Source organism: Malania oleifera, chromosome 4, assembly GCF_029873635.1.
Source record: "Malania oleifera isolate guangnan ecotype guangnan chromosome 4, ASM2987363v1, whole genome shotgun sequence".
In the NCBI taxonomy this organism is placed as follows: domain Eukaryota; kingdom Viridiplantae; phylum Streptophyta; class Magnoliopsida; order Santalales; family Ximeniaceae; genus Malania; species Malania oleifera.
This window is the reverse complement of record NC_080420.1, coordinates 86,978,002-87,004,259: the sequence shown is the minus strand read 5'-3', so window position 1 is coordinate 87,004,259 and position 26,258 is coordinate 86,978,002. Positions and strand designations below refer to the sequence as shown.

Below are 26,258 nucleotides of genomic sequence, written 5' to 3'. Positions count from 1 at the left end.
TAAAACAAAAAATCATTACTACAAAATAGTTTATTATCATAAAAACTAAGTTGATAAAACCTTGGGGCTAACAAATATTACTGTTTTAAAATTAAAATATATTAAAAAATAATCATATACTATTTTACTATTTACTATAACATATTAATTATTGATGAAATATAATCAAGTTATGAAATAAATAAAAAGAATAATTTATTAATTTAAATAACCTTAAATAAATAAAAAATTTGCTTTCGTTATAACTCTCTTTCTAAAATTTATAATCATACGCTATAAATATATATATTCATAGCACGATTATTCTTAGTTAGAAAATAATATTATTCTATTTCACTTATTAACAAATCTTTAGATTTTAATGAAATATAGCTAAAATAATTATCAATTAAAAAAATAACTATACAATATTTTATTATGTCATGGCATGTTGACTGCTAAATAAGTATAATTCAATTTTGGAACAAAAAAGAACCATGCATCAATTTAAATTAATATTAAATAAGTTAAATTTTAATTTAGTTAATGATATTAATTTTAATGTAAATTAATAAAAAGTTATTTATAATAAAAATACATTAATAAAACGATTATTGTTAATTAAAAATAATAATCTGGCGTTATATTAATAGAAAATTTTAAAATATTAATTAAAATAATTGAGATAAATTATTAATTAAAGAAAATATTAAAATTGTTTATTTTAAATGGTAAAAAACTATATACTATTAACTATACTATTTATTTTAATAAAATAAAATATCATTTCGCTTTTAACACTTTTTAGTAAAATATTTATTAAATTTTTCTAGGCAATTCCAAACAACTCCCTAGTTTACCATTAGTTTATTTTAATGGGTTCCAATAAATCAAAATTAATGAAATAACTTTGTGCTTATATTGATATTAATTTATTTTTTGACTGATAAATTTTTCCGATAAAAAATTTTAAATTTCATTTAAATAAATAATGATCCACATGAGGACACGCCAAGCACGTTAATCTTATTTTTGCAATTACCAACCGAAGGCCCCATTTACATTTGGGTGCACATCCAAACACACCCACTTGTCTAAAGAAAGAGATGAATGCAAAACGAGGCCGCACGCGCAGCACGAGTGACTGGGGCAACACCCCCCACTGCTTTTCCCACATGGGATGGGACCGCGGAGTACCACCAATGAAAATCAAGAGCGTGAGCCATGGCGCGTGGAGAACACTCACCGACTCGCCAGGCGCTCTCTCTCTCTCTCTCGTCCCGACTTTAACAGGCGGACGGCGGTAGTACACAGAGAAAAAAAGGTAAATAGAGAGAGAGAGTGCATTTCTCTCTAAAAGTAAATTCAGGACCTTACATTCATACCTCGCTCTCTCTTCCTCTTCCTCTTCCTCTTCCTCTCCCTTCTCGAACGCTGAGTCTCTCAGACTCGCCTTCCCTTTGATTCTTTTCTGTCTTGGTTTATGAGGTATGGTTTTTTTTTCGTCTTCTTAAATCCGTTTACACTTCTGCTTTCTAATCTCTTTCTCTTCTTATCATGGTGTACACAGATCCGTTCTTATTTGTTGATATTTCTTCAAGAATCAAGCCCTTGTCACTTTTTTTTGGTCTTAAAAATTATTTCTTTTAGTTTATGAGTTTCCCTGAATTTATGAGCATGTTAAAAATTTTGTTGATCAGGTTTCTGGATTTAATCCACTGGATCTGATAATTATTATCTTTTTTTTTTTTTTTTTTTTTTTTCTAATTTACGGATCTCAGGAGGTATTTGAGAAAATTGTTCAACCGAATTGAGTTTTCTGAATGAGATTAAAGAAAGCAACTTTGGGGGTTATCACCTTGATTAGTTTAGTTTACTTTAGTAACGTTTGATAAAGCAAGCGTTCTTTTTGGCGGAAGTCTCGTATCAGATTTGAGACTTTTTTTGGGTACTTAAAAATATTTTTGTTGGGAGTAGTTGGATTGAAGGAGTTTTTCCTCTGGGGCTAATTATTTTTTATAAGTTGAAAATTTCTGATTTAGCTTAAAAGGAGGCCTTTTCATGGTTTTCTATGGATTTATTTCACTACGTTTAATATTATCGCATTAACTAAGTTGAGCTCTTCATGAAAAATAATTGTTAAGATTTGAGGCTTTACATGTGTACTAACTGACTGCTTAAGTTTCTCGATTTAAGTCACTAGATCTGATAGTATTTATTGTTTATTTTGTAAGTTGTAGAATTTTGTTAAATGTTCTTAAATTTGAACGGTTCAGCCTAATTAGGTTTTCCGAATTTGATCGAAGAACACAAGTTTGGGGGAGGGGGTATAATCTTGATTAGTGTACTTCAATTTAATATTGTTTGATAAAGTGAGTGTTCTCGTTGGAGTCACAGATCCAGATTTGAGGTTTTTTGTGGGTACTCATATATGTTGTGGTGGGATTGAAGGAGTTTTCAGTTGGGACTAATGATTTATCTTAAATTTAGATTCTCTGATTAAGCTTAAAAGGGGCCTTCTAATGGTTCTCTATGGATTTATTTCACTAAGCTTAATATTATTGTGCAAGCGAAGCTCTTATTTTGGGTGTAAGTTGAACTTTACTTAGCTGGGTACTAACTTACCATTTTTGTTGACAGCAGCTCGAAGGAGAGACCCACTCTCGGGTAAATTCTGTTAATATATTAATTATTTGGTTTATTCTTATATGTTTTTGGCATTTAATTGAACGATATTTTTATTCATCATTTAAATTAATTAATACTTGTAATTGCGAGAATTTGAGCGTTGCTGTCCTTTTATAATTAAATGCTTTTTGGACATTTTTATGTTCTTGTTTTATTTTTTGTCAATAATAAGTGTGCTATTTATATATAAAAATGTACATGTATTTATTTATGTATGCAAGTATAGCCCTTTCTGTCTATAGGCAGTACCTTTCTTGTGATTGATTCTTGTTATGTAATGGGTGTGGTTGTTGTCTGTCTGGCTGTCCATGCCCTCTTATTGTGAACTTCCATACAGAGGCTTTATGGTTAAATACAAGGATTAAAATTTTGTTTTGGTGGAAATTTTGACGGGCCTAGCTTAAGGAAATTTCAATGGATATTTCAATTTCCATAGAAACTTGATTTCAAGTTCGGGCAAGAACAGAACTTATAGTAAATTGTAGAAATTATGAATGAAATATTGGGAAATGTTAAAATAGACGAGTGTGAATAATTTAAAACCAAAATGAAAGCTTCAAAATTTGCTTTTTTCCCCTTAGTTTTAATTTCAAAACTAAACTTTTGGTTGATATGTTTGAAATTTCTGAAAAAAATGGAAATTTAATACCTTGGTTAAAACAAAATAACTATTTGTAGAGCTTAACTTTTTGCATTGACCCTTAAAGAACATTGAAGAACTGTGGCTTTGCGAACCCCACCCTCAGGCCCACCAAATGATTAAAAAACTATATTAGGAATGTTCTTCATGATTTTTTATTTTAAATGGTGTACTCTAAAAAATTATGGATTCTTTGGGCAAAAAGTGATTCCAATCTTTTCAAATTCCTTTCCAAGAATTTTTAGGGTTAAGGTAAAGCATTGTCCCTAAATTGAATAAAGCAAATGAAAAGAATCCTAAAATTAACCTCCACCTCTGAACTCTTTCAATTTGAATTGTAGGAATACACATAACCTATCATGCAGAAGGATCGTCGCCTCTGAATTCTAAGTGGTGGGATCCTAGTGGACCATTATCCCTTCATCATACGAGTGGATGATAGGTGCCACATACTCAACATCCTAAATGGAGAGTCTTGGATAATAGGAACCCAATTTAAATGGACTTTCCATCTTTCTATTTGTAGGAAAAAAGAAAAAAAAATTATGGTTAACTCTGGGCTTGGAGAGGCATCTAAAGGAAGTTTAGGTTTGGGAAATTATGTTACAAGTTGAGAAGGATAATGAACTTTGGAAAAAGCCTCATAAGCTTTTTCAGTAGGCTGGCTTCTTCTTGGCAAATTGATAGCATGGCCATGTGAGAACACACAAAAGGATTTCAGCAATGAATTTGGACTTCGGATGAAATTCAAAGCTGCCTTACATGTCCCCTACTTGAATGGGGAATCAATTATATAGTCATTCAGTGTTTCTTTTCAAGAGGGCCACAACATATGGACATGCATGCCCAAATAAGAGACAACAATGCATCCATCACGCTATCAAATCTATCAATCTTAGAGTGACCTCTTAACTTATTTAGGAGTTCCTTCTGGTTGTAATAGATAGCATGGCCATGTGAGAACACACAAAAGGATTTCAGCAATGAATTTGGAATTTGGATGAAATTCAAAGCTGCCTTACATGTCCCCTACTTGAATGAGGAATCAATTATACAGTCATTCAATGTTTCTTTTCAAGAGGGCCACAACATATGGACATGCATACCCAAATAAGAGACAACAATGCATCCATCACGCTATCAAATCTATCAATCTTAGAGTGACCTTTTATCTTATTTAGGAGTTCCTTCTGGTTGTAATACTACATCTTTTTTAGTTTTTGGGATCTTTTGGTGATTAAGGTGGTTAGGCTCTTGGATGGGTGAAAAAAGTGGCTTTATTCTCTTTTAAGTGCTTCTATAACTTTCATTTAGTCATGCCTTTCTTGTACCTTTCCATACTAATTATCTTTGTTTAGATTTCTTATTGTGGTGGCTAATAAGATGGAAAAGATTATGAAGGATTTTTTTAGCAGGGGTTGATGAGAAGAGGGATCATTTGGTTAGTCATTCAAATGTTTCTTATCAAGAGGGCCATAACATATGGACATGCGTACACAAATAAGAAATGACAATGCATCCATCATGCTATAAAATCATCAATCTTATGGTAACCTTTTGACTTATTTAGGAGTTCCTTTTGGTGGTAATACTAAATCTTTTAAGCTATTGGGATCTTGTGGTGCCTAAGGTGGCTAGGCGCTTGGATGGGTGAGAGAAGTGGCTTTATGCTCTTTTAATGATTATATCACCCTCATTTAGTCATGTCTTTCCTTTTGTACTAATTATCCTTGTTTAGAATTCCCATTGGGGTGGCTAATAAGATGGAGAAGACTATGAAGGATTTTTTTCAGTTGAGGTTGGTGAGAAGAGGGATCATTTGGTTAGTGGGAGGTGGTTTGTTGGTTTTTTTTTTTTGGGGGGGGGGGGGGTAGAGCGGCGCTCTGTTCTGAAAGCTGGTGTCGAAATATTGCTTTTCTGAGTAAACGATTATGGAGTTTTCCCTGATACGCAACTCCCTTTGGTGCAAGGTTATTAGAAGTAAATTTAGCGTGTAGATAAAGGCATTTGATATTTCCTTGACAGTCTTTGAAGTTTTATTTCACAAATTTACAATTGACTGATCCCCTGCACTAAATAAAAATTGCTTGAGGGTCTTATATTCATTTTTGGGAGAATATTTGGTTGGAGGATTCTGCTTTACTTGTCCATGGCTCATAATGCTGTCATTTCTTCTCTTTTAACTTTTAGTGGTAATACTTATACTCATGGTTTTAATTTTCAAAGAAATCTAGATGATAGGGAGGTTGAACTCTATTCTTTGCTCTGCATTGCGTGATTCCAACCTGTCTAGTGCACAGTTAAGTATTGCACTGATGCTCCCAAAAAACATGCAAATAGATGCAGTTAATTTAAAAAAACCTAATATGGAGTTTGGTTTCTTGATTTGACAGTAATTATAAGGAAAAAGAATTAGTGATTATGGACATCCAAGACGTCAAGCAATAGACAAAGTTATGATGCATCTTACGAAATATATTTTATTCTGACATGGCATTAATTTTTTTACCTTGTAAAGACTTCTTGTAGGCTTAATTCATATAAGATGGGCAGTTTGGTTTCTTTATTGTTTGTCATATTTGTTAAAAAAAATTTTATATGCTGTGTTTGGGAGCATGGAGTTGTAAGTTTTGGATTTGAAATTGTGGGTGTTCAACAAAACTCCATACAATTTTGTGTTGCTTCTTGTCAAAATCCTCACAACTCCAAGTCTAAAGCTCAAACTCCATGCTTTCAAACACAACATTGATGTATCACCTGGTTCAAACTCCATGACTTCAAACACAACTTTGATTTATTTTTAATTTCAAAACATTGATGTATCACCTGATTTTGGTGATAAATGGTTTGGGTGCAATAAGGGAGATTAAGGATCCAAGTCTTACTAATAAAAAATGTGTCAGGCTTTACTTGGATGCTTTCTACTTTTTGTCTTTTTTCTTGAAAGAGGATGTTTTGGAGGTTTAAACAATTTTACCATGTTTTTCTTGACTTATTTTTCTATTTCAATGTTGAGAAGTTGGTTTAATGTTTGGATGCTGTTTATGGTATCTCTCCTCTTGAAAGTCAACTTATCTTGTAGATTTGTTTTTTGAAATGCTGAAGATGAAGCTTGTTTTAAGTACTATCAAAATTAGATTGCATTTTTTTAGGTGTTGGAATATCATGTGTAGAATAGATGGTGAAGATTGGCTATATTTGGTTTGACATTTATTTTGGCTTTTGTTAACTTTCCTTTCATCGGTTTAATTTTAGTTTTTATCTTTATTAACAGTGGTACGCGGATTAAGACCCGCAAACGGAACATCGCAGCGCCTCTGGACCCTGCCACATTTGCAGATGCAGTGGTCCAGATTTATCTGGATAATGCTGGTGATCTGGTAATTTTACCAATTTATTTGCAATTTTATCAAGTATTTGTAGTCTATTCCTTGTGTGTGAGTGTGCACTGTCCACTGGGTCTTCTTTTTACCTAACTGACATTTGCTACATGCAGGAACTTGTCGCTAAAAGCATCGAATCTGCCGACCTTAATTTTTCTAGATACGGTGACACTTTTTTTGAGGTAAGGATCTTGACATTGTGTGAACATTCTTTTATCTATTTCTATGAGGTTAAAGAACTTTAATGTATTTTACATTGGGTTATTTGTGCATCTAATTGCATTTGTTATGGATTTTATAAATATTGTATTCAAGTTGTAAGTTATTCTGTACTAATGCTGTTGTATTGAGGACAACTTAGTCGGTAAGCCTTTTGAGGGTATCGATGCCTTATTCTTGAACTGTGTTACCCATTGAAGGAACTGAGTGGGCCTGTACTATTTGGATTGCCATGACCCTCTTTTAGCCTTGCCAACTTGAGTTACAAAATTGTTTCTACTCTTATCTTAAATTGGCCAATGCATTTTTTTTCCCTGAAAAATAAATATATGTATCCTTTTTAAAGGACTTTTGATGATATTGTTTAAATTGCATGCAGGATGTTTCACAGCGGTTTGGTATCACTGTCGAAAATTATGTAACTGAAAGCCAGAAATGAAAACTAGAAGTTAGAAACACAAACTAAAAATTGAAAAATAGCAACCTGTTTGGTTAATCTAGAACAAATTAAGAACCTAATTGAACTAATGTTTATTCTTATTCTTAAATGTAATAGCAAGTTAAAAATATGATTAAAATAAAGAAAATGCAAAAGAATACAAGTTAGAAAATGTTATAATAAAAAATATAAATTTATTATAATTATTTTACTCAATTGTATAATTTAAAAATCACTTTTTATTGCTCCAAGAACTAACCTGTAAATTCACTGCTACAAAGAAGATGCCTTGTTAATAAAAAGAATTTCCTCTATGCTTCCCCTTCCTCAACACAGCCAAATGTCTGCAGGCCCAACTAAAATGGTGGGCTGTCTCCTCCCAGTCTCTATGTCTTCTACTGTTAAAGATTTTGGTGAGACTTTCTACATGCCCGATAGCTTCCCTTCCCCTTGCTACCCAAATACTAACCCTAGGGCTGCAAATAAGCCAAGCTGGGTCTAGCTTTACCATATTCAAGCTTGTTTATTATATTTTTAACTGAGCTTGAGCCAAAATCAAGCTTAAACATACTTGCTGAAGCTTGTTCATTTATACAAATGAATGAGTTGAACAAGCTCTTATTGAGCGGAGCTGCTCACAAACGACTTGGTTAGAACCTACCACTGTGAAAGGTGAGAGGCTCTTAAGGTTTATTTAGGCAGAAGGTCAAAAAATGTTCCCACCCTGCATCGCTGGCAAGATAGGATACTAATACTGCCTTTGGGATGTTCGCCCCCCAACTATAGCCTACTGAGCCTAATTCGATCCTATTAAATGAGTACATAAATGAGCCTTACCTGATCCTATTAAATGAGTCAAACTAAACTTGTAATCGAGCATAAATGAGCCAAGCCCATTCATCTTCAGGTTCAGATATATATATGTTAGATAATAGAAGAAGGTATATTTGATTGAGAAAGAGAAGTTACAACCTAAGGGGACTAGTAGTCCACCTGGGAAAAAGTAAAAAACAGGTTCAGGTTCAGCTTTGGGCTGGCGAATCCTTCATGTATATAATGATGGAGCCTGAACAAAGTCTTACTGAGCTGCTTGTAAGCGGCTTGATTCATTTGCAGCCTTATTCTTTAAGAACAAGGTCTATAATTCCATCCTTTTCCCCCTATTAACTGAGGTCTCATCTTACAACACATTTAGAGAAGGAAGAGACCAACTTGAATGCTCCTCCAACTCCAAGGAGTCTGGCTGACACGTCCAAGAGGTTCAAACCTCCACTCACGCAACCAATCCAAACCTAGCCTTGATCTTAGTGAATGACAACACACTCTTGGATTTCAATCCTCCCAAATCCTATATCTGAGGGAGAAGCATGAAGGGCAAAATGAGATGTTAAGAAGAGTTTTGAGAAGGATGGCCAATGTTTGTAAGGCGGTTGGACTGTTGGTTGAAGGATACAAAGAGGAGGCTTCAGCTGTTTACCTGTGTTGAAATGAGGAGGAAAGGTAGCAGCAATGCTTCTGATGCAGCGCTTGAAAGTGTTCCCCCGAACCCCCCCCCCCCCCAAAACCCAAAAAAAAAAATCCTCAAGTTCCTTATTTATTTCTTTTTTCCCTTGTACACATTTCAAGGTTGGTAATGGTAATAATATTCAGTTCTTGGTGGGTGGGCGGGACTTCTTTTGTTGGTGCCCTGCCTTTTTGGGGTCTCTTCAATACACAGCATTCCAATCACACTTTCTTCTATTCTTTGGAGGGGTCCTCTCTTTCTTAGAATTTCATTTTTTTGGGATGGAATGTTAATGAAAGAGAGGTTGATGAGCTAGCTAATTTGTTGAGAGTTTTGGATTTCGTCTCACTTGACGTGCGATTCATGTATTTGGTTGTGGGATAATTCTAGTTTGTTATTCTCGGGATCTTTCTATATTGGTTATTGGGATATTTGATGACTTATCCTTTTCCTTTGGAAAAATGTAATTTGGAAGGGTATGGTTCCTATTAATATCGAGGCATTTTCTTGGGTTTTGGCTTTTAGCAAGATTAATATTAATGACTTATTGCAGGTGAGGCGAACCTATGAGGCAGTCAGCCTAGATATTTGCATGATGTGTGTAGGGTTTAATGAGACAAATGAGCATCTGTTTGAAATTTCCAGCTGGCTAGACTGCGTTGGATAACAATCTTTTCCTTGTTTGGTGTGTGTGTGTGAGATCCCACAAGCTGTATATGACTCAATGTTGATGTTTTGGGGTTTTAGGAAAATTAGGGTAGAATTTTGTGGAGTTGTGCTTTGCATGCTATTTTTTTTTTAAAAAAAAAAAATGTAAAGCAATGTGACGATTTTCAAGGATAGGACAACTCCCTTCCTATATGTTGTGGAGTAGAGTAGTTTTTGTAGCTTTTGAGCCTATTTAGTGGAATTTTTTGTCAGGCGTGCAAAATGTAATGCTGCCCTTCAGTAACTGCCATTTGGTTTCTCTTATTGGAGGATGCTCTCCAAATCTTGTATTTTTTTTTTTTCCTTCCTATACATTAATGAATTTATTTTCTTATAAAAAAAGGCTTTCTTGTGTACCGAGTATAAGTATAGTGGCCAAGTTTATGTGGTACCAAGAATTTTGCAAAGAAACCTTGAAATCCCTTTAGTAACATTTATAAATTACAAAGACCTCAGATTAGAGCTCGTAAGAAATTTTAACTCACCTGAAGTAGTAATAAGATCTTTCAATTTGATGCCTCTTTGTTCTTTCTATGGACACAAACATCAAACTTCTTTGCCATCACATGATAGTTCCATACCTACTGGGAAAAAAAGTATGGTGAATGTGGTGCCTAAGAGCTACATTTGTAGAAGCCCTGGAGCCTTGGTCATGATTTTCATGAAACCATCAAAATTTAACTTCATTCAAGCAGGATTCCGAGTCACAAATTTTTTATTTCTTATATTTCTTGTCTCCTTTTAGAGAAAAGGATAGTCAACTCTTATGATCAATCATCATCCATGTTGCTTTCAGAATGATGCTATTTATATCTTCTCTGTTTGCACAATTTCTGCTTTACCTTTCCTTTTTTTTTTTAAGCATCTTCAATTAATTGTATCAAGTTTTAGAGGCCTTTTTGTTTAGGGGGTTTGTAAAGGGAAAGGAGAGAGTGGCTGTGGCGGAGATCAGTTGTGGCTATATTTTGGTGCATATGAATGGGAAAGAAATGTCAGAATTTTCTTATTTTGTAATCGAGTGATGTTACCTGTATCATGGGTTTTGGCAAATTGGTTCTTTTGGCATTTTCTATTGGCAGATCTTCAGTGGGATTCGGTTGCTTTACTCCAGGAAAGCTATTTTGTAACTATTTTTTTTTTAGTTTTTTTTTTTTTTTTTAAATTTTCCTTCTCTTGGAAGGTATCTTATGCACCCCCTTTTTTCTTTCTTTTTTCTTGTGTTCTCTTTTTGTCTCCCTCTCTTGGTATCATAAAATTCTTTGTTTCCAAAAAGAAAGTATTGAGTTGCACGCTTTGAATCCATATATTTGACATGGTGGAAAATGTTCACTATCAACTTTCCCCTCAACATGCTATCCTCCACAGGGCCTAGAAGAGTGGGAATAGATGCAATTTTTTACTAATCTACTTTACATTTTAAATTTCTCAGCAAAGGGATGTTCCATTTGTTCCTGTTATGATGCAGTTGGTACCTAGAAGGTCTCAATCATATTCTTTTGTTTGGAGGAAACAAAAGGAAGCAAGGTTTTTGTCTTATCAAACTAAACCACAATATGTCTCATTTATCAAACTTCCAACTTATACCTTGGGTTCAGAGCAGCCACCTTCAAGGATGGGACCTCATAAGTCATAAGCTGCCCTTATGTCATCAGTCTCTGCTCCAACAGGACAACTACCTTTCCCTCAATTCCTTGCTTGAAATAAATCAATTTGGTTATTGCTGTAGGATGAAGAGGCACGTTCATCTTGCTAAGGAATGGGTGCTTCTTACTACTGAGTTGAATTTGTGTTTTGTTCGTTGCATGTGAAACTGGTCCAAGGAGCTTGACGGGATTTTGAGTTTTTTGCCTGGCCCTCCTGCTCTTGCTTCGAGCTACATTGCGGCCCATTTGCAGATGCATTTGAGCCAAACCTCTTAATCACTTCTAGCCATCGCAACTTGATCTGTTTCCAGGGCCATGATTTAATCTCTGAAATATCCCCTCTTTCTCTCTCTCTCTCTCTCACACACACACACACACACACTCTCACTCACCCACCCACACCCATAGCCCACACCTGCATATGCACCCACCCAGTTCAGAGTGACAGCCATATGTCCCTTTTGAACATTAACATTTAATAACATTTGTGGTCTCTGCACAATCCTTTTCTCTGTCTTTTTTTGCAGGCTTACATGTTTGTGTGCTTGTACAGAAGGGAGCACATACTTGCTTACACATTCGCATGACTTTGACATATATTTAATAACAAAAGAGAAGATTTTCTTTTGGTATTTTAGTATTTTCCATTTGCCAAATAATTTTCTTTTAAGAACTGGTGAGATTGAGATAAGTAACTTCCTAGTTTCTGAGGAAGCAGATGCTTTTTTGTAGTAGCTCATATTTTTTCTGAAATTTTTTTTCCTCTTTTGGTTGTTTTCTTTTATTTTGTAGGGTGGGGGCTAACTGGCTAAGTTGTCTCGCGTACCTTTATTCATTGTCCATCAAAAGCTAGCTTTGCCTATGGTGCTGTGTTTTTGTGCAATGGGATTTTTCATTTGCTACTGATTTCCCCCCTTTGTTATTTCATACCTACTGACAAGTATAAGTGGGTGCATTTTGTCGGAACTGGTGTTCCTTCAACACAACTATCATTTTCCTTTATTGTTTGTATTTGTAGATGGGATGTGCCACTTAACTCGACATGTGGTATGCTAGGGGTATGCTAGTTGGTTTGCTATTTTGGATGGTGACACACTTTGAAGCACTTATATGGTTCACTTAATAAAATATTTAAGGCAGCATTGTGGAAGATTGCATTAAATATAGATAATAGAATTGTGTTTTTTTTTTTTTCAATTTTTTTTATAGAGAACTATTTGGTGATTGGATTTTATTAATATCTTCTACTTCTTCTTCTATTTCTTCATTTTTCTTTGATTGCACACAGTTAGGTGCCATTTAGCTTGGGTTGTCCTAAATGATCTCATGGAATCATTTTCTTTGGTATCTTATATGTAGGAATATAAGTATCAGAAATTTTTTTGTTTGGTTTGCTCATCAGGAATTTAAGATTACAGTTTGCAGCATAACATGGATTTTCTAATATTACCTTTAATTTAGAACATTCTTATAATGCGAATATGTATATATAATAATTGTAATTATTAAAGTAATTATTTTTTAAAATATATTTTAATAATTATTATTAAACAACTACGTTTTATGATAAATGTGATATTTTAATAATATTTGTATGACAATTATCATCATAATGAAAACAAAACAAATGATAATAGTAGTTATAATAATATTGTTATTGTTATTTATGAACAGTAATCCTAGGAATGTTAAAAATCTATAAATACAATGTCAATTTTTTTTTTGTGAGAATAATCATAGTGATGAAAACTACTTCTACTTAAATAATAATTATAAGTTATTAAATAATAATCTTAATATTGAAAACTACTGTTGCTGCTGCTACTACTACTACTACTGTTATTATTATTGTTGTAGTTGTGCAAAAATAATGAATGGCGGGGTTATGTTGCTCTATAAAGTTGGGTTCCCATGAAATCTAAGATCACCCAAGGGGAGTGGGTATTGAATACCCGTGTCTTGGATAGCATTCATAGGTAACCCAAGATGCCTGCCATGTATGATTCTCTTGACTCTTGAGTATCCATCATCTGAGGGAATTCAAGATGCTTGCCATGTAGGATATCCATGAATTCCCAAATGTGAGCATCCGACATTCCAGTGATCATATTGTGCAGGATAACCTGATCCAAGCAACCCCTTGAGAGATTGGGTCACTGCTTTTGGTATGTCAGATCACATACGATTGCAATCAGGGCTGCGGAAAATAGCACAAACTTGGGAAGTTGATCCAGAATCATGGTTTGAGGGTAGGTAGTGGGAATCTTGGTAACTATTCACTGGGTATAGTGTGTTTGATGGTGCGGCTGTGGAACTGAAAAACTGTATCATGGATATCAAATCTCGAAGTGAGTCTGTAGTATTTTTGCTGATATAACTAAAATGACATCAAATTATAAACTATGATTGCAGGAGTGTGTTGTTGTTTAGGTTGGTGGAGTTATGACATTATTGGTTTAGTACTCTATAGAATATCATTTGCTTGCCTATAATCCCTCACTTTCATTTATTTATTTATTTATTTTGGGGAGGGGGAGAGGACTTGAAAATGTTCTGTTACCATTATCTAATTTGTTTTATTACTGCAGGTTGTCTTCACTGGAGGGCGTACACAACCTGGCACAACAAAACCTGATGAGGGGGAGCGCCACTCTTCCTCTATAATAGATTGTGAGCCCAAGAGAGATGCCATTTTGCCATCTGTAATCTATATACAGAAGATTTTGCGGCGGAGGCCTTTTCTCATAAAGAATCTTGAAAATGTCATGCGAAGGTTCCTCCAGTCATTGGAGCTTTTTGAGGAAAATGAAAGGAAGAAGCTGGCAATTTTTACGGCACTTGCATTCTCCCAGAAGTTATCAGGGCTTCCACCGGAGACTGTGTTCCAGCCACTGCTCAAGGATAATCTCGTGGCCAAAGGGCTAGTGCTTCCATTTATTACAAACTTCTTCAAGGAATATCTTATTGATAATAGCCTCGATGATCTAATTTCAATTCTGAAGCGAGGAAAGATGGAGGACAATCTTCTTGACTTTTTCCCATCCGCAAAGCGATCTGCTGAAGCTTTCTCTGAGCATTTCACGTGAGTGTTACTTTATCAAAGATAAGGATTTCTATTACTGATAATTTCCAAGTATTCAATTATTTAGAATCTCAAATGTACAATTACACATATGCTTAGTGCTGATATATATATATATATATATATATATGTTTTTGATTACATATAATTTCCAAATTCAGATGTATTTTTTTTTATTATCTTTTTTGGAAATGTGCAAGTACAGATTATGCACCTAGTTGGTACAATGCATGTGAACTTTTGCAGAATTGTGTGATTATTGATCCTTGAAATCAAGTGGTCTTTGCCTTGATTTGTTCTTTGTTCTGCTTCAATGCATGGTTGCAGTTCCCTTGTATTCTTTGGACATCCTTCCTTGGATAACAGTCCCTAGTTTGAGTTGTTTGTCATGTTTAGAGTGTTATTCATGTTAATTGGGAAAGCATCAATGTGTTCTTTTGTTTCTTGAGTCAATAAATGAGCATCAAGTCTATTTCTTTTAACAGACTCACTTGGATGTTAGGGGTCTTAGTTTTGCTTTAAAGTTGGGATTTTGATATTTTCTCACATTTGTGGATGATTATTCAGGATCGCATGGCTTTATTTAATGAAAGATCTTTTTAATTTATTCTCTATTTGTTTTTTGTGCATTTTGTGTTGAAACTAAGATTGTGTTCAGCTTATCTGCTTTGCAGTGATAATTTGCAAGAGTAATTCTCTGCATCTTTTGATACTTCCATGACTAACTTTGGCATGCTTCATCATTAGTCATCTTTTCTAACACTCCATAATAGAATTGAGTTAGAAGCCATCTTGGGGAAGTTGCTTGAAGATTATTGTCTACATAAATGTTTGATAAATATTTTAGAGTGATGCAATTCTTATGGCATGGTGTCTTATGGGCAAAATTGCATCTTCGATGGCAAACCTCCCCTTTCTACTTCCTTTCCTTCTGAACCTCTTTTTGTTGCCTCTCTGTTTATTTGGGTGTGTATCCTTTGTAAATCAACTTGTTTTAGGTGTTGACAAATTCGAACTTCATGCAATCAAGTGCATTTTTTTTGGGATATTCACAATCTAGAAAGGGATATTGGTTATATAATCCTACCGTGAATTTTTTTTTGTTGATGTCACATTCTTCGAGTTTACTTGTTACGCTAGAGCACATACTTTTGCAAATCCCCATGTATCTCTTCCACTACTTCTTACTCTTGTTCTCGAGTTGTCGTTGGAATCCTTAGTGCCTTCATCTTCTCTTCCTTCTTCAGCTCATCCACCTCTGCATTTGCAGGTGCGCAGGTGCACACTCATCAATGTTGTCACTATGTTGTGACTTCAACTATGGATTTGCATACTCCACTAACTTTTCCTTTGGCATTCAATCTAGTTCCTAATGAATTAGACCATTCAATTAATATTCGTATATGTAAGCGCATTTGCACTTGTTATCTCATACCAAATTTTACGTCTTATGATCAATTGTCACCTTGTTATTAAGCTTCTGCTTCATTACTATCAGATTTTCTTCTTATATTTGTTTTGGAGGCCGTGTCCAAGGAGAGAGGCTGCAAAATAATATTTGGGAACTAGTAACCTTTCCTTCGGGCAAGTCCATTGTTGGTTATTGACAAATGTTTATGGTGAAAGTTAAGTCTGAAGGTTCTGTTAATTGGTCAAAGCTTGCTCATGGCTAAAGGTTTTGTATGTTTATGGTTAGGACTAAAGAAACTTTTTCAATTTAGCTCAGAAGATCATGTGTATCTGTTTTCGTCTCATGCAATTACCTTTAAGTGGCCATTGCATTAGTTTGAAATGAAAATGGAGACAGGAGCAACATCTAGGATTTGTTGTTGAAAAAGGGGGGAGGGGGGGGGTTAGTGTAGGTCTGCTGTTTGATGAAATCTACATGGTGGAAAATATTTTCCTGGAGCATGGTTTGGTAGATTTAGTGAAGTGCATCTTGTCTTCAAAGGGGGTTAGTGTAGGTCTGCCATTTGATGAAATCTATATGGTGGAAAATATTCTCCTCAAGCGTGGTTTAGTAGATTTAGTGAAGTGCATTTTGTCTTCACAAATGAGGGGTGTGAATCATTATGAATTATATCATATTATTGTTGTTTAAAAAGTTATGTTGAAAGCACGGCCTTAAATTTCTTAAGAGCTTTTTGAAATTTTAGGTTTCCACCACCTTCAAAATCAAAATGGCGGCATCTTACAAATTTATGTTGAAATTTCGATCAATCATCCAAAAGTTATCAAAACGATTTACCATATACTTGGAACAAAATTTCTTTGAGATTGAAATTTGAGATTCAAAACCCAAATTGAAAATTCTGTTTTAATCAATTTTTTTTATTGAAAATAAAGATTATTACAAGAAGGATATGGATGATATCTTCAAAGTTCTGAAATTTTACGTGAAGTATAACTTATATACTAGCTGCACCATTTGTTTCAACTCTATGTCTAAATTAGTTGTATTTGTACAATAACAATTATTATTTGATTTATTAATTTTATTTTTATGTTGGTTGAATGTGTTTAATATTGTATTAACATTATGGCACAAATACATCACATACTTGATATTTACAATATTGTAGTTCTAGTATTTCAAATTTGTGTTTATTAACAGTGTTAAAGGTTATTTTGGTCATTTAGAATTATAATTAAGTAGGTTAGTATGTTAATTGGTGAGATTGAGTAAGGGTATTATAGTCATTAGAATGTATTTGATTTAAGTTAGAGTACAATCCAACTTAAATCCATAGCACACAGTCATGCAGGAAAACACTGTCCTGTCGCTGCCCTTCTCAGAACCAACTCAACCCTTCATTATTTCACGAAACCAACCATATAGCGAAAAATTATGAAACTTAACCCTGCAAAATCCCATTGCCGGTAACCTTCCCACGTACTTTGACGCATCGGCAGACTGCTGGGAGTCCCAATCCCTTGCGCCGGCACGTGAGAGTGATTCTGGCAACCTTTTTCTGATTTTTTCCTCCAGCATTTTCTGATTCTTTTCCTAGACCATATTATCAAGCTGTTGGACATGTTTTTTTGCTCAAGAGATTAAACCTTTTTCGACCATGCACTCATGGTAATTCATTTGTTGTTGTTGATTGATGTTCGTAAAGGCTTTTTTGTGAGTTTCTTGGAGTAGTGGCAGTGTTCATAAGTTGAAATTTTATGCTGGGGCAGTGCTATGTCATTTTGTAAGTGGTTCGCCTTCGCCTTGTTCGTGCTTGTTTTGGTGTTTCACGTTGTTTGTGGTTGTCCCGATTAGTTTTGATTGTTCTCCTTGGTTGACATTGGTGTGGCTGTTGGTTTGTGAGTGTTGGGAGGGAGTCTATGAATCCCAAGAACATGTTTCCTTCATCGGTGCCACAGTTAACAACTAAAAAGTTGGATGTTAAGAATTATGTTCAATGGTCTAATTCGGTTTTTTTTAGTAGGATTAGGATAGTTGACCACTTGCTCCAATCTGATCCTTTTGATGATAAGAAAAAAGAAGTGTGGATTTAGGAAGATGCCTTGATTGTTTCCTTCTTGTGGAATTTGATGGAGCCCCAGATTGCACAGATGTGCATGCATCTAGATACATGCAAGGAGATTTTGGATTATGCCAAGCTTCTGTACTCTAGTAACATAACACACATGTATGATTTATCTCAGTAATACTTTCGTTTACAACTGGGAGACATGAGCATTGTAGATTAGTTTGGAGAGATGAAATGTATTCATGAGGAGCTTAACGTTGTGCAACCTATAATCGGTAACATTCATGAGATGTAGAAGCAGAGGGAGCAGATAACATTTTCTTGGGTTTTAGTGGGTTTGAGACCCGAGTTTGAGGCAGTTCGGTTCCAGATACTTAGTAGTGCAGAGTTGCCATCATTTGCCGATGTTTATTCTTGTGTCATTCATGCTTCCTTTGGAACACATTTTCTTGCTTATGCATTTGGCTCTGAGAGGACAGCCTTTGCCAAACATGGTGATTTTAGTTCTTTACCAGACAATGGCAAAAGTTAATAAGGTGGTTCAAGTAGTCATGGTGGTTGAGATGGATGAGGTAGAGGCATTCCTCGCTAGTGCGCTCATTGTTGATGAGGTAGATTCCCGTTATTGGGGATCTAAAAAATATTTTAAAAATTATTTATGCATACTCTTTTAGCACGCTTGTCCACTATACCATAATGCAATTGTATGTGTACTAGAGTTTGGGCTTGTTAGTAGTATATACTTAGCCCAAAATTTTCACCCAGCTGCACTTTAATCCTTTATGTTCTTGGCATTAAACTCCCCCAACTTGCAATCAAATTGCAATTCTCGACCGTCAAACTGATTAACAGACGATGGTCAACAAAACAAACATGTGATCTGACCGCTGCAGATTTTATTTCTTTGAGATGCAAAAAAGCTTTATCCAAAGTTTAGGGCAAGGCTGCTTTTTCAAGGGGTGAGCAGCTGGATTTGGAAGTGGTTTCTTCTTTTTCTTTTTTTTGAGCAACTAGGGGGCTACAAAGTAAATTTCAGAGCTTTAATCAGTTGTTTGTCATTTAGGCTAAAACATCTTTTAGTCAAATTGATGGTCAAGAGTAATTTTGCAGCTTGGTTGTGACTTGAGGAAATCAAATTCCAGAATTAAAACATCAAGTATTGAACTGCAATCAAATGAAACTTGAATACTTAGCTGTCTAGTTAAGGGAAGTGTGTAATTTACTCTAATTTTTATAGTAAGTTGGGCATTAGAAAATATTCTATCTGAGAAGTATGTGCTGTGCTTTTTCCTTACTTGCTCAATTTTTAAGATGGGCATTTTTAGCCTTTGCATTTTTGTAATTTGGAACTTTTCTATATCTGATTATTTTCTGTTTTTTAGCAAGGAAGGGCTAGTCGCCTTGGTTGAGTACAATGAGAAGAAAATATTTGAGGTGAAACTGAAGGACATGAAATCTGCAGTAACAACCCAGATATCAGAGGAAACTGATATTTCTGAAGTCATAGAAACTGTAGAGCAGCATGTGAAAGATGCTAAATTACCAGATATTGAGGTCGTGCGGATTTTGTGGGATGTCATAATGGATGCTGTTCAGTGGTCCGGGAAAAACCAGCAGCAAAATGCTAATGCAGCTCTTCGCAAGGTATATTCTAGTTCTATTGTTGCTTTGTCTCTGTACTGGAAACACTTGCCTTCTTTCATTCTTCATTATGAAGGAATGCAGCAAGGGTTCCTTCTACTGCATAAGAAAAGAGTCCCCCCCCCCTCTCTCTCCCCACAGGGGGGTAAGGGGGGGGGGGATGCTTCCATATGTATCAAATTAACTGCATTAACTGAATGGGTACATTGTCTGGAGACAAACAACTGCAATACCAAGTCTATCCATGATTATCAATATATATTTTCTTTGTTCACGCATTTAAAAAATCCCTTAGCAGCATGAAACATTTGTCATAAACCTAATATTTAATTTTTTTTTTCTTTGTGACGAACATGGCTATAATAAGGTGAAATCTAAAAGATCTTGAATGGCATTTGAGTAGTGCCAGATTCAAAATGTTCTGTTTTCTCTGGAAGACATCAACTTCATACCTGTCTGACAAACATGGCTATAATAAGGTGAAATCTAAAAGATCTTGAATGGCATTTGAGTAGTGCCAGATTCAAAATGGTTCTGTTTTCTCTGGAAGACATCAACTTCATACCTGTCTTTGTCTGTGTATTTTTTCCTTTTTTTTAAATTTTAGTTCTTAGTTTCTACCAAGTTCTGTGCAAATTGTTTTCATTGATTTTGATACAAGAAACAGTATTCTATTAGAGAGAAAATATACAGGGAGGATGAGAAATCCTCAAACTGATAAGAAAATATCAAGCACCAACGAATACAAAAATCTGAAATAAAATTCAGGCTAACAAAGCCATCAAATAGCTCTGAATATCGGGGTAAGCCACACTGCGAAAACAATTTGACAAGAAAACCCACAATTGAGTGAAGAAAAAGGTTGTACCAAATCAAATAAATGGATGAAACATGACTTTGGAAAATCTGATAGTATGTCAAGAATCCATGAAACGAAAACAATAAACACTGCAAACCGCCACAAAGTTCTCATATTCTTAAGCTACCGAAAAATCTCTAAAATCTATCAGCAAAAATTGTTGCTGAGCACTTTGCTTTATTTGAGTTTTCTCAGTGTTAGGCATCTTGACTTGGTATTGTGTCTCTTCTAACTTTGAACACCAATTTTGATGCAGTTAATTTTTTTATTTTTATTATTATTGTGAATAAGAAAATAAATTGTATTGAGAAAGGATGAGAATTGCAGAGTTGGTGAAGATATTCTCAAGAAAGCAATGCATCCATAAACAATAAAATAAAACAAAAGGAATAAGAAAACTAATTAAGAAAAGTCCTCTTTTAACCCCTTCCCATCATAATTTACTGAAAACTGCAGATTAGCTGATTCCTGCTGGCCCTTTTCTGTCTCCCTTTTACACCCATCCAACTGAAATTCATGGCCTCCTGGATCAGACATCCACAGGCCCATCTTGTCTAGCAGTTGCTGATTTCTAAGTCCTTTTCATTTATCTTCCCCTGGGAGTGGGTAAAATCTCGCCCTTACACAGCTTTTCTTTGCCCATTTTATCATCTTCGAAGATAGGGATACCCTCCAGACCTTCCATAGCTATAGAGGTACATACAATAAATCCCCAGGTAAATGAGATGAATCAGAACCATAGCCATATTGTTCCTGAAATTCGTCCAGGAGCAAACTGCCATCATGATCAAACTGACTTATGTCAATTCTATTGCTCCCTGATACATAGCCCCATTTTTTTCTCCTTTCCTTGCTTACCTTCCTAGCCATATACCACTTCTGACCACTCAAAGATTCCACAACACAAACTTCCGTCTGCATTTTTAATAGACTTTTTTTTTTAATAAATAATTTTTTTAATTTTTCTAAAATTCTCCCATCAGAATCCCTTAGCTTGGATTACCTTTTCCGTATCCACAACGGCCTCGCCAGCGAGCCTATGGACGTAACATTTTCACACGTTCTTCAGCAGCCGTCTCCCAATGAGTACCTAGAGACTTCAGTCAGCTTCCCACACTCACCAGGATCATTACTATTCTGTCCTGTAGTGTGTGCACCTTGTATTAACCCTAGTCTGCAACTGAGAATCAGACCTATTGGGGCTGCAAGAATAGTTCCTGACCCCTGCCTCTTCCTCTTACTAAACTATTCAGGTGCCCAGGATTCTTCTTTAATAAACTAGAATATTGAGCTCCATAGTTCTTAAAAATCAGTTGTGTAATGGTATTGATGGCTTCCAAGGCCGTTACCTGGCGATATCTCAGGAGTTCCCAGATTCACAAGTGTAACGACCATTACATTATCAGATGGCTGGGAATAAGTAAAAAATAGGTTTTTGTGCCCTTGTTTTTTTTTTTTTTTCTGCAACCCCTTCCCCCCTCCTTTTTTTCATAATGGAGATTAGAGGATCAATTTTGAATTGGTTTATTTTAGTTAGAAATATTTTCATTAAGAAAAATAATTTGTGTTTATTTTCTTTATGTATTTTTTTTTTAAAATTACTAGCATTCAAATGAATCTAACTTTTTCTCATTAAATTACATATTTCATATCCTAAGTTCTTTCAGTTTTATACTTTTTTTTTTGTGTTTTCCTTGTACCTTATTTGGAGGCAGGAAAAAATTCTACTGCTTTGCATTTTTGTTCTTGTTTAATGTGTGAACATATTTTTTATTTTATTTCTTTAGATAACAAAATTCCATTAAAGATTACAGAAGTACAAAAGATGACATTCTATATTTATATTTCTTTATATTTATTTTTCTTAGTTTAAACTTCATTAACAATAAATAAAATAGTGAAAAGGAGCAAATGCATGTTTTTTCTCGCCATTGGAAATAATGCAACCAAGATGACATCCAATACTTTTAGTATATGACTATATGCTATATTTAAATTGATCAAAATTTACTAAAAATTATTTAAATCAATAGTATGTAGAATTTTGGGATCAAAATATGTGAATCTAATATGTTTTCAACAAGTTCGTGCAAGAAATGAATTCATGGACGAGGTGTTTATTACTCATTACGTAATGACCATGTCTCAACTGTTATGTGGACCATTACCGTGTAAATCAAAATTTGATTGTTCCTTTAAAGCATCAGAATCTGAATGTGCCTTCCTAAGTTGATCCTCCCTTTAGACTTCTGAGGCCCGCCACAAAATGGTTTCTCAATGGACCTGATTCATTCTCAAAATCCATTGGGCATGAGCTTGAGCCTGATTGTACCATAAAAGCATTTAGATATTGGTCCTGCTCACTTGAGGCATCTGGAGCTAAGGCTTGTTCACTCAGCTGGCCCACCTCAAATCCTTTACGGTCTTATAACTGCCCCAAGTCCAACATAATCATCAAATGTCCCAGGCGTGGCCCACTCCACCCCATCTTCAATGCAGTCCTATCCTGCAACAAAGCCCTAGCTGCATCTACCATCATCGCTATAGTTCCCATACAAAGATGCTGCCTTGCCAGTGATGGCTGAAACAGATGTTCTGCATCTGCTGCTGCTTCACCTGCAACATAGAACCACATTTTTCGCAAATCTTGTTCTTTTCAGCTGTCACTACCTGGCTCCATGTTCAGAGAATGTGGATTCTGCATAGAGTACTGTTCCTAGGCTTCCCCTCAGAGGGGCCAAGAGGACTTGGTTCACAGCTAGCAGAGGTTTAGAAAGCCTTTTAGGAAGATGACTTTATTTTTTCCAGCAGACTCCCTAGATTGTCTCTTAATGCTCTTTATAGTTGAAGATTCTTCTAACTTCTGAGTGCTAACTTCATTCCTTGAAAGTAAGGGGAAACCAATCAGATTGGTCGTGTGAATCCAAACTAGAAGCTGCTCTTTCTCTGTCCAGTTAATCCAGCTGGGTCTCCTTTCTCAGGTTTCATGTATGGAGTATTCAATTTTTGTTCCTGTGGCCCAATTTTTACAGGCATTTGCATGATGCTGCTGGTAGGCTCTCTATCAAGTTTTTTTCTTTTAAAATGCAGTCCTATTATGGCATCAAGGAGTGAGGGGATGGCTATTTTACCATTAATATAGAAGGTGAGTGTGTGAGTAGATGTAAGTAGATGAGCAAATAGAAGCATATAATTTATATTATAAGACATAAATGCAGGTGCAAATGTACAATAATAAGCTAAGTGTGTATGCATAACAGTGTGAGATTGTCACTGTTAATAGTCAAGTACTAGGCGCTCAATTCCTGGATTACCCTGTAATCTGCAATCTCTCCTCTGTATCCAGAACAGTGTTAACCTAGAACGTGGGAACAGGAACAGGGTCGCAGTAAATGTGTACGGGCATTCATCTATAGATATATTGGTGAAAAATGTGTAATCACAGTTATATTTTGGAGAGGATGTCGAGATGTTTCTAAATTTAGAAGAGTTCTGTTGTGGAATAGATCAATAATGACTGAAGACAGATTTACAATGTGATGGATCCCCACTTTAATTAATAAAAAAATATATTATGAGAACAACATTGAATTAAAAGTTTGGATCATTAGATTTAGCATTTTGAAACGAAAATTTATCATGTTTTGGAATCTTCGTACCAACTTGTGATTCACTCTATCGGTCATGTTGTTTGTTTGTTTTTATATCGACTCTGGAGCAGCAACTGATTGGGACTATGTTGCATGAGTAGTTGGTGATACCATTACAGCACTGTGTCAAACATACAAAAGACACTGGTATCCTCAAATTCTTGTATAAACGTGTAGTTTCAGTTTTTGTTTTATATGGATTATGAATTTTAATAAGTATAATGTAACTGTATGGTATGCTTTATTATTGTGCTTTTTAAAGTTTTTGATGATCATATGTGCGTGAAAAATATAAGTAGTTTTGGGATTTTGTTAAAAGTAAGACAGATGTTTGATTTGCCATTTTGAATTTTGTGAGCAGAAAGGAATGCTTAACTTTAAAAAATCAAGTACCATGTTCATTCCTCTTGTGGGATTTTATTTTGCTTGTCTTTGGGCCTTAGCTTCTGGGGTTTCTCATTGAATGATTCGTTGTCATGGCAGCTCCATTGTATTTTTAATTCTGTTTGTTGGAAGGAAACGTGCGCATGCGAGCTATAGAGAGAGAGAAACGCTATGACAATAATATATTTGAAATTTATAATACTTCTTTCCTAGCAACAATTTTTGGAAGGAAAAATAAATTACAATATATGTGTATGCATTATGGCTGCAAAATTGGAGAGTTTGCATTCCATTTTAACTTTACACACCCCACCCACACAGACATGCACACATGCATCATGTGAAAGACATTGGTTTAATGAAGGTGAGAACGTTTTGTGATATTTATAGGTGAAAACATGGGCAAAACTCTTAAATACCTTCTGCACTAGTGGAAAGCTTGAGCTGGAACTCATGTACAAAGTTCAGATCCAATGCTATGAGGATGCTAAGCTGATGAAATTGTTCCCTGAAATTGTGAGGTCTCTCTATGACCAGGATGTACTTGCTGAAGATACCATTCTTCACTGGTTCCGCAAGGGAACGAATCCTAAGGGCAGGTATGCTGCTGCTTGTTTTTTTGTTTTGTTTTGTTTTGTTGAAGCTGTGCTGGGTTGGGTGGGTTTAATTGAGTTGCAGGGATTCACAAGTTTATAATCGAGATTTTTGCCCAAATTAATTCCAAATCTTTGAGTTCTTATCCTACACTTTCCAGAAGGCATAATAAATTCTTCTTCTGGAATGAAATCATTGCAAAGCTTAGTTAAAAAGCCGAACTTGCATACTTTTTATTCAATTAGTGTTATTCTAGCTTAGTTAAAAAGCTGAACTTAAATCCTTTTTTAATTCAATAAGTGTTATTCTATGTGCAATGAGAATAGGCTCATTTCTGGTATGACCTGTTTCTATTACCCGATGCCATTGTAAAAACATCTCCTAAAGGTGCCTTTTTTTTTTGGTTTTTTCATCCATTTTGAAGCCCATTGGCTTTTAGGCTACACAATAGGGTAAGCTCACCATGGCACCCTCCTCCCTGATTGCCTGTGCACCACCTTCCAAAGTTGGAGCTTGGGACATTCAACACGGAAGTCCCATGATCAAACCATTTTCTGGATATGCATTTTTTGCGTGGCTTTGTTTGCTTTAAAAGACCTAAGCGGGTAGAATTTAGTTGGAGTTAAAATAATTGTTATTTAAATCTGCAGGCAAACCTTTGTGAAGGCTTTGGAGCCATTTGTCAATTGGTTGGAGGAAGCCGAGGAAGAAGAATAATTGCAGCGGCAGCTGCAGCTTGGGTGATGTGAATGATGCGTCGCCCCGTCATTTGTTGTACAAGCATGGCAGCTGATGATATTCTGACTTCTTATCCTTTGTCGTAGTACGCAGCTATTCACATGTATGAAATGCTATTAAACTTTTTAATTTCCGTACAAATACATCGTGTGCCAGTGGTTCTCTAAACCATTAATGATTTCCTTACTTGAAATAATATCCTGCCCGGAATAATATTATCGCTTTGTACCTTGCATGTATTCATTTTGACCTTTCTGAAATTTTGCTGAACAAAATTTCCGAAGTTGCTGCTGCTATGATCTGCTTTTTGGGTTGTCCTTAATTTTTAGCATGTGCGCCTGTACTAATATATATATATATATATATATATATATATCTATATGTTTTTTTAGGGGGGGGGGGGGAGGGGGGGGGAGGAGGGTGGTGGTTTAGATTTTGGTTTGGCTCTGTTTCATCTACGCCATTTGCAGTGTTCTTGGAGAGAGAGAGAGAGAGAGAAGGGGGATGGGCGTAAGTCGCGAAAAACAAACGCACATTTTTGTATTTTGTATTAGAGATGTTAGTTGCAAACGTTATAAAAATAAGTTTTTTTGGGTTATTTAAAGATTTGTGTTTTGACGCCTCG

At 35.2% G+C, this 26,258-nt stretch overlaps 1 protein-coding gene across 2 annotated transcripts; it reads left to right on the top strand.

Moving 5' to 3' along the window:
• Window positions 1-1,274: 1,274 nt before the first annotated feature.
• LOC131154493 (uncharacterized) lies at window positions 1,275-25,861 on the top strand. 2 transcript variants are annotated; one of them, XM_058107301.1, is made up of 8 exons: window positions 1,275-1,467; window positions 2,623-2,646; window positions 6,582-6,687; window positions 6,804-6,872; window positions 13,792-14,285; window positions 19,150-19,411; window positions 24,692-24,900; window positions 25,546-25,861. In XM_058107301.1, the coding sequence occupies exons 1-8, from the start codon at window positions 1,463-1,465 to the stop codon at window positions 25,610-25,612; spliced, it is 1,236 nt and encodes a 411-aa protein (XP_057963284.1). In that variant the 5' UTR covers window positions 1,275-1,462; the 3' UTR covers window positions 25,613-25,861. The 2 variants fall into 2 exon arrangements, with proteins under 2 accessions (XP_057963284.1, XP_057963283.1); XM_058107300.1 differs by having other exon boundaries at window positions 1,279-1,467; window positions 2,620-2,646.
• Window positions 25,862-26,258: the final 397 nt, after the last annotated feature.

Coding starts and splice junctions, on each gene's coding strand:
- LOC131154493 (XM_058107300.1), top strand. Junction 14,286..19,149: donor GCTTTCTCTGAGCATTTCAC/GTGAGTGTTACT, acceptor TCTGTTTTTTAG/CAAGGAAGGGCTAGTCGCCT. Junction 24,901..25,545: donor GGAACGAATCCTAAGGGCAG/GTATGCTGCTGC, acceptor TTAAATCTGCAG/GCAAACCTTTGTGAAGGCTT.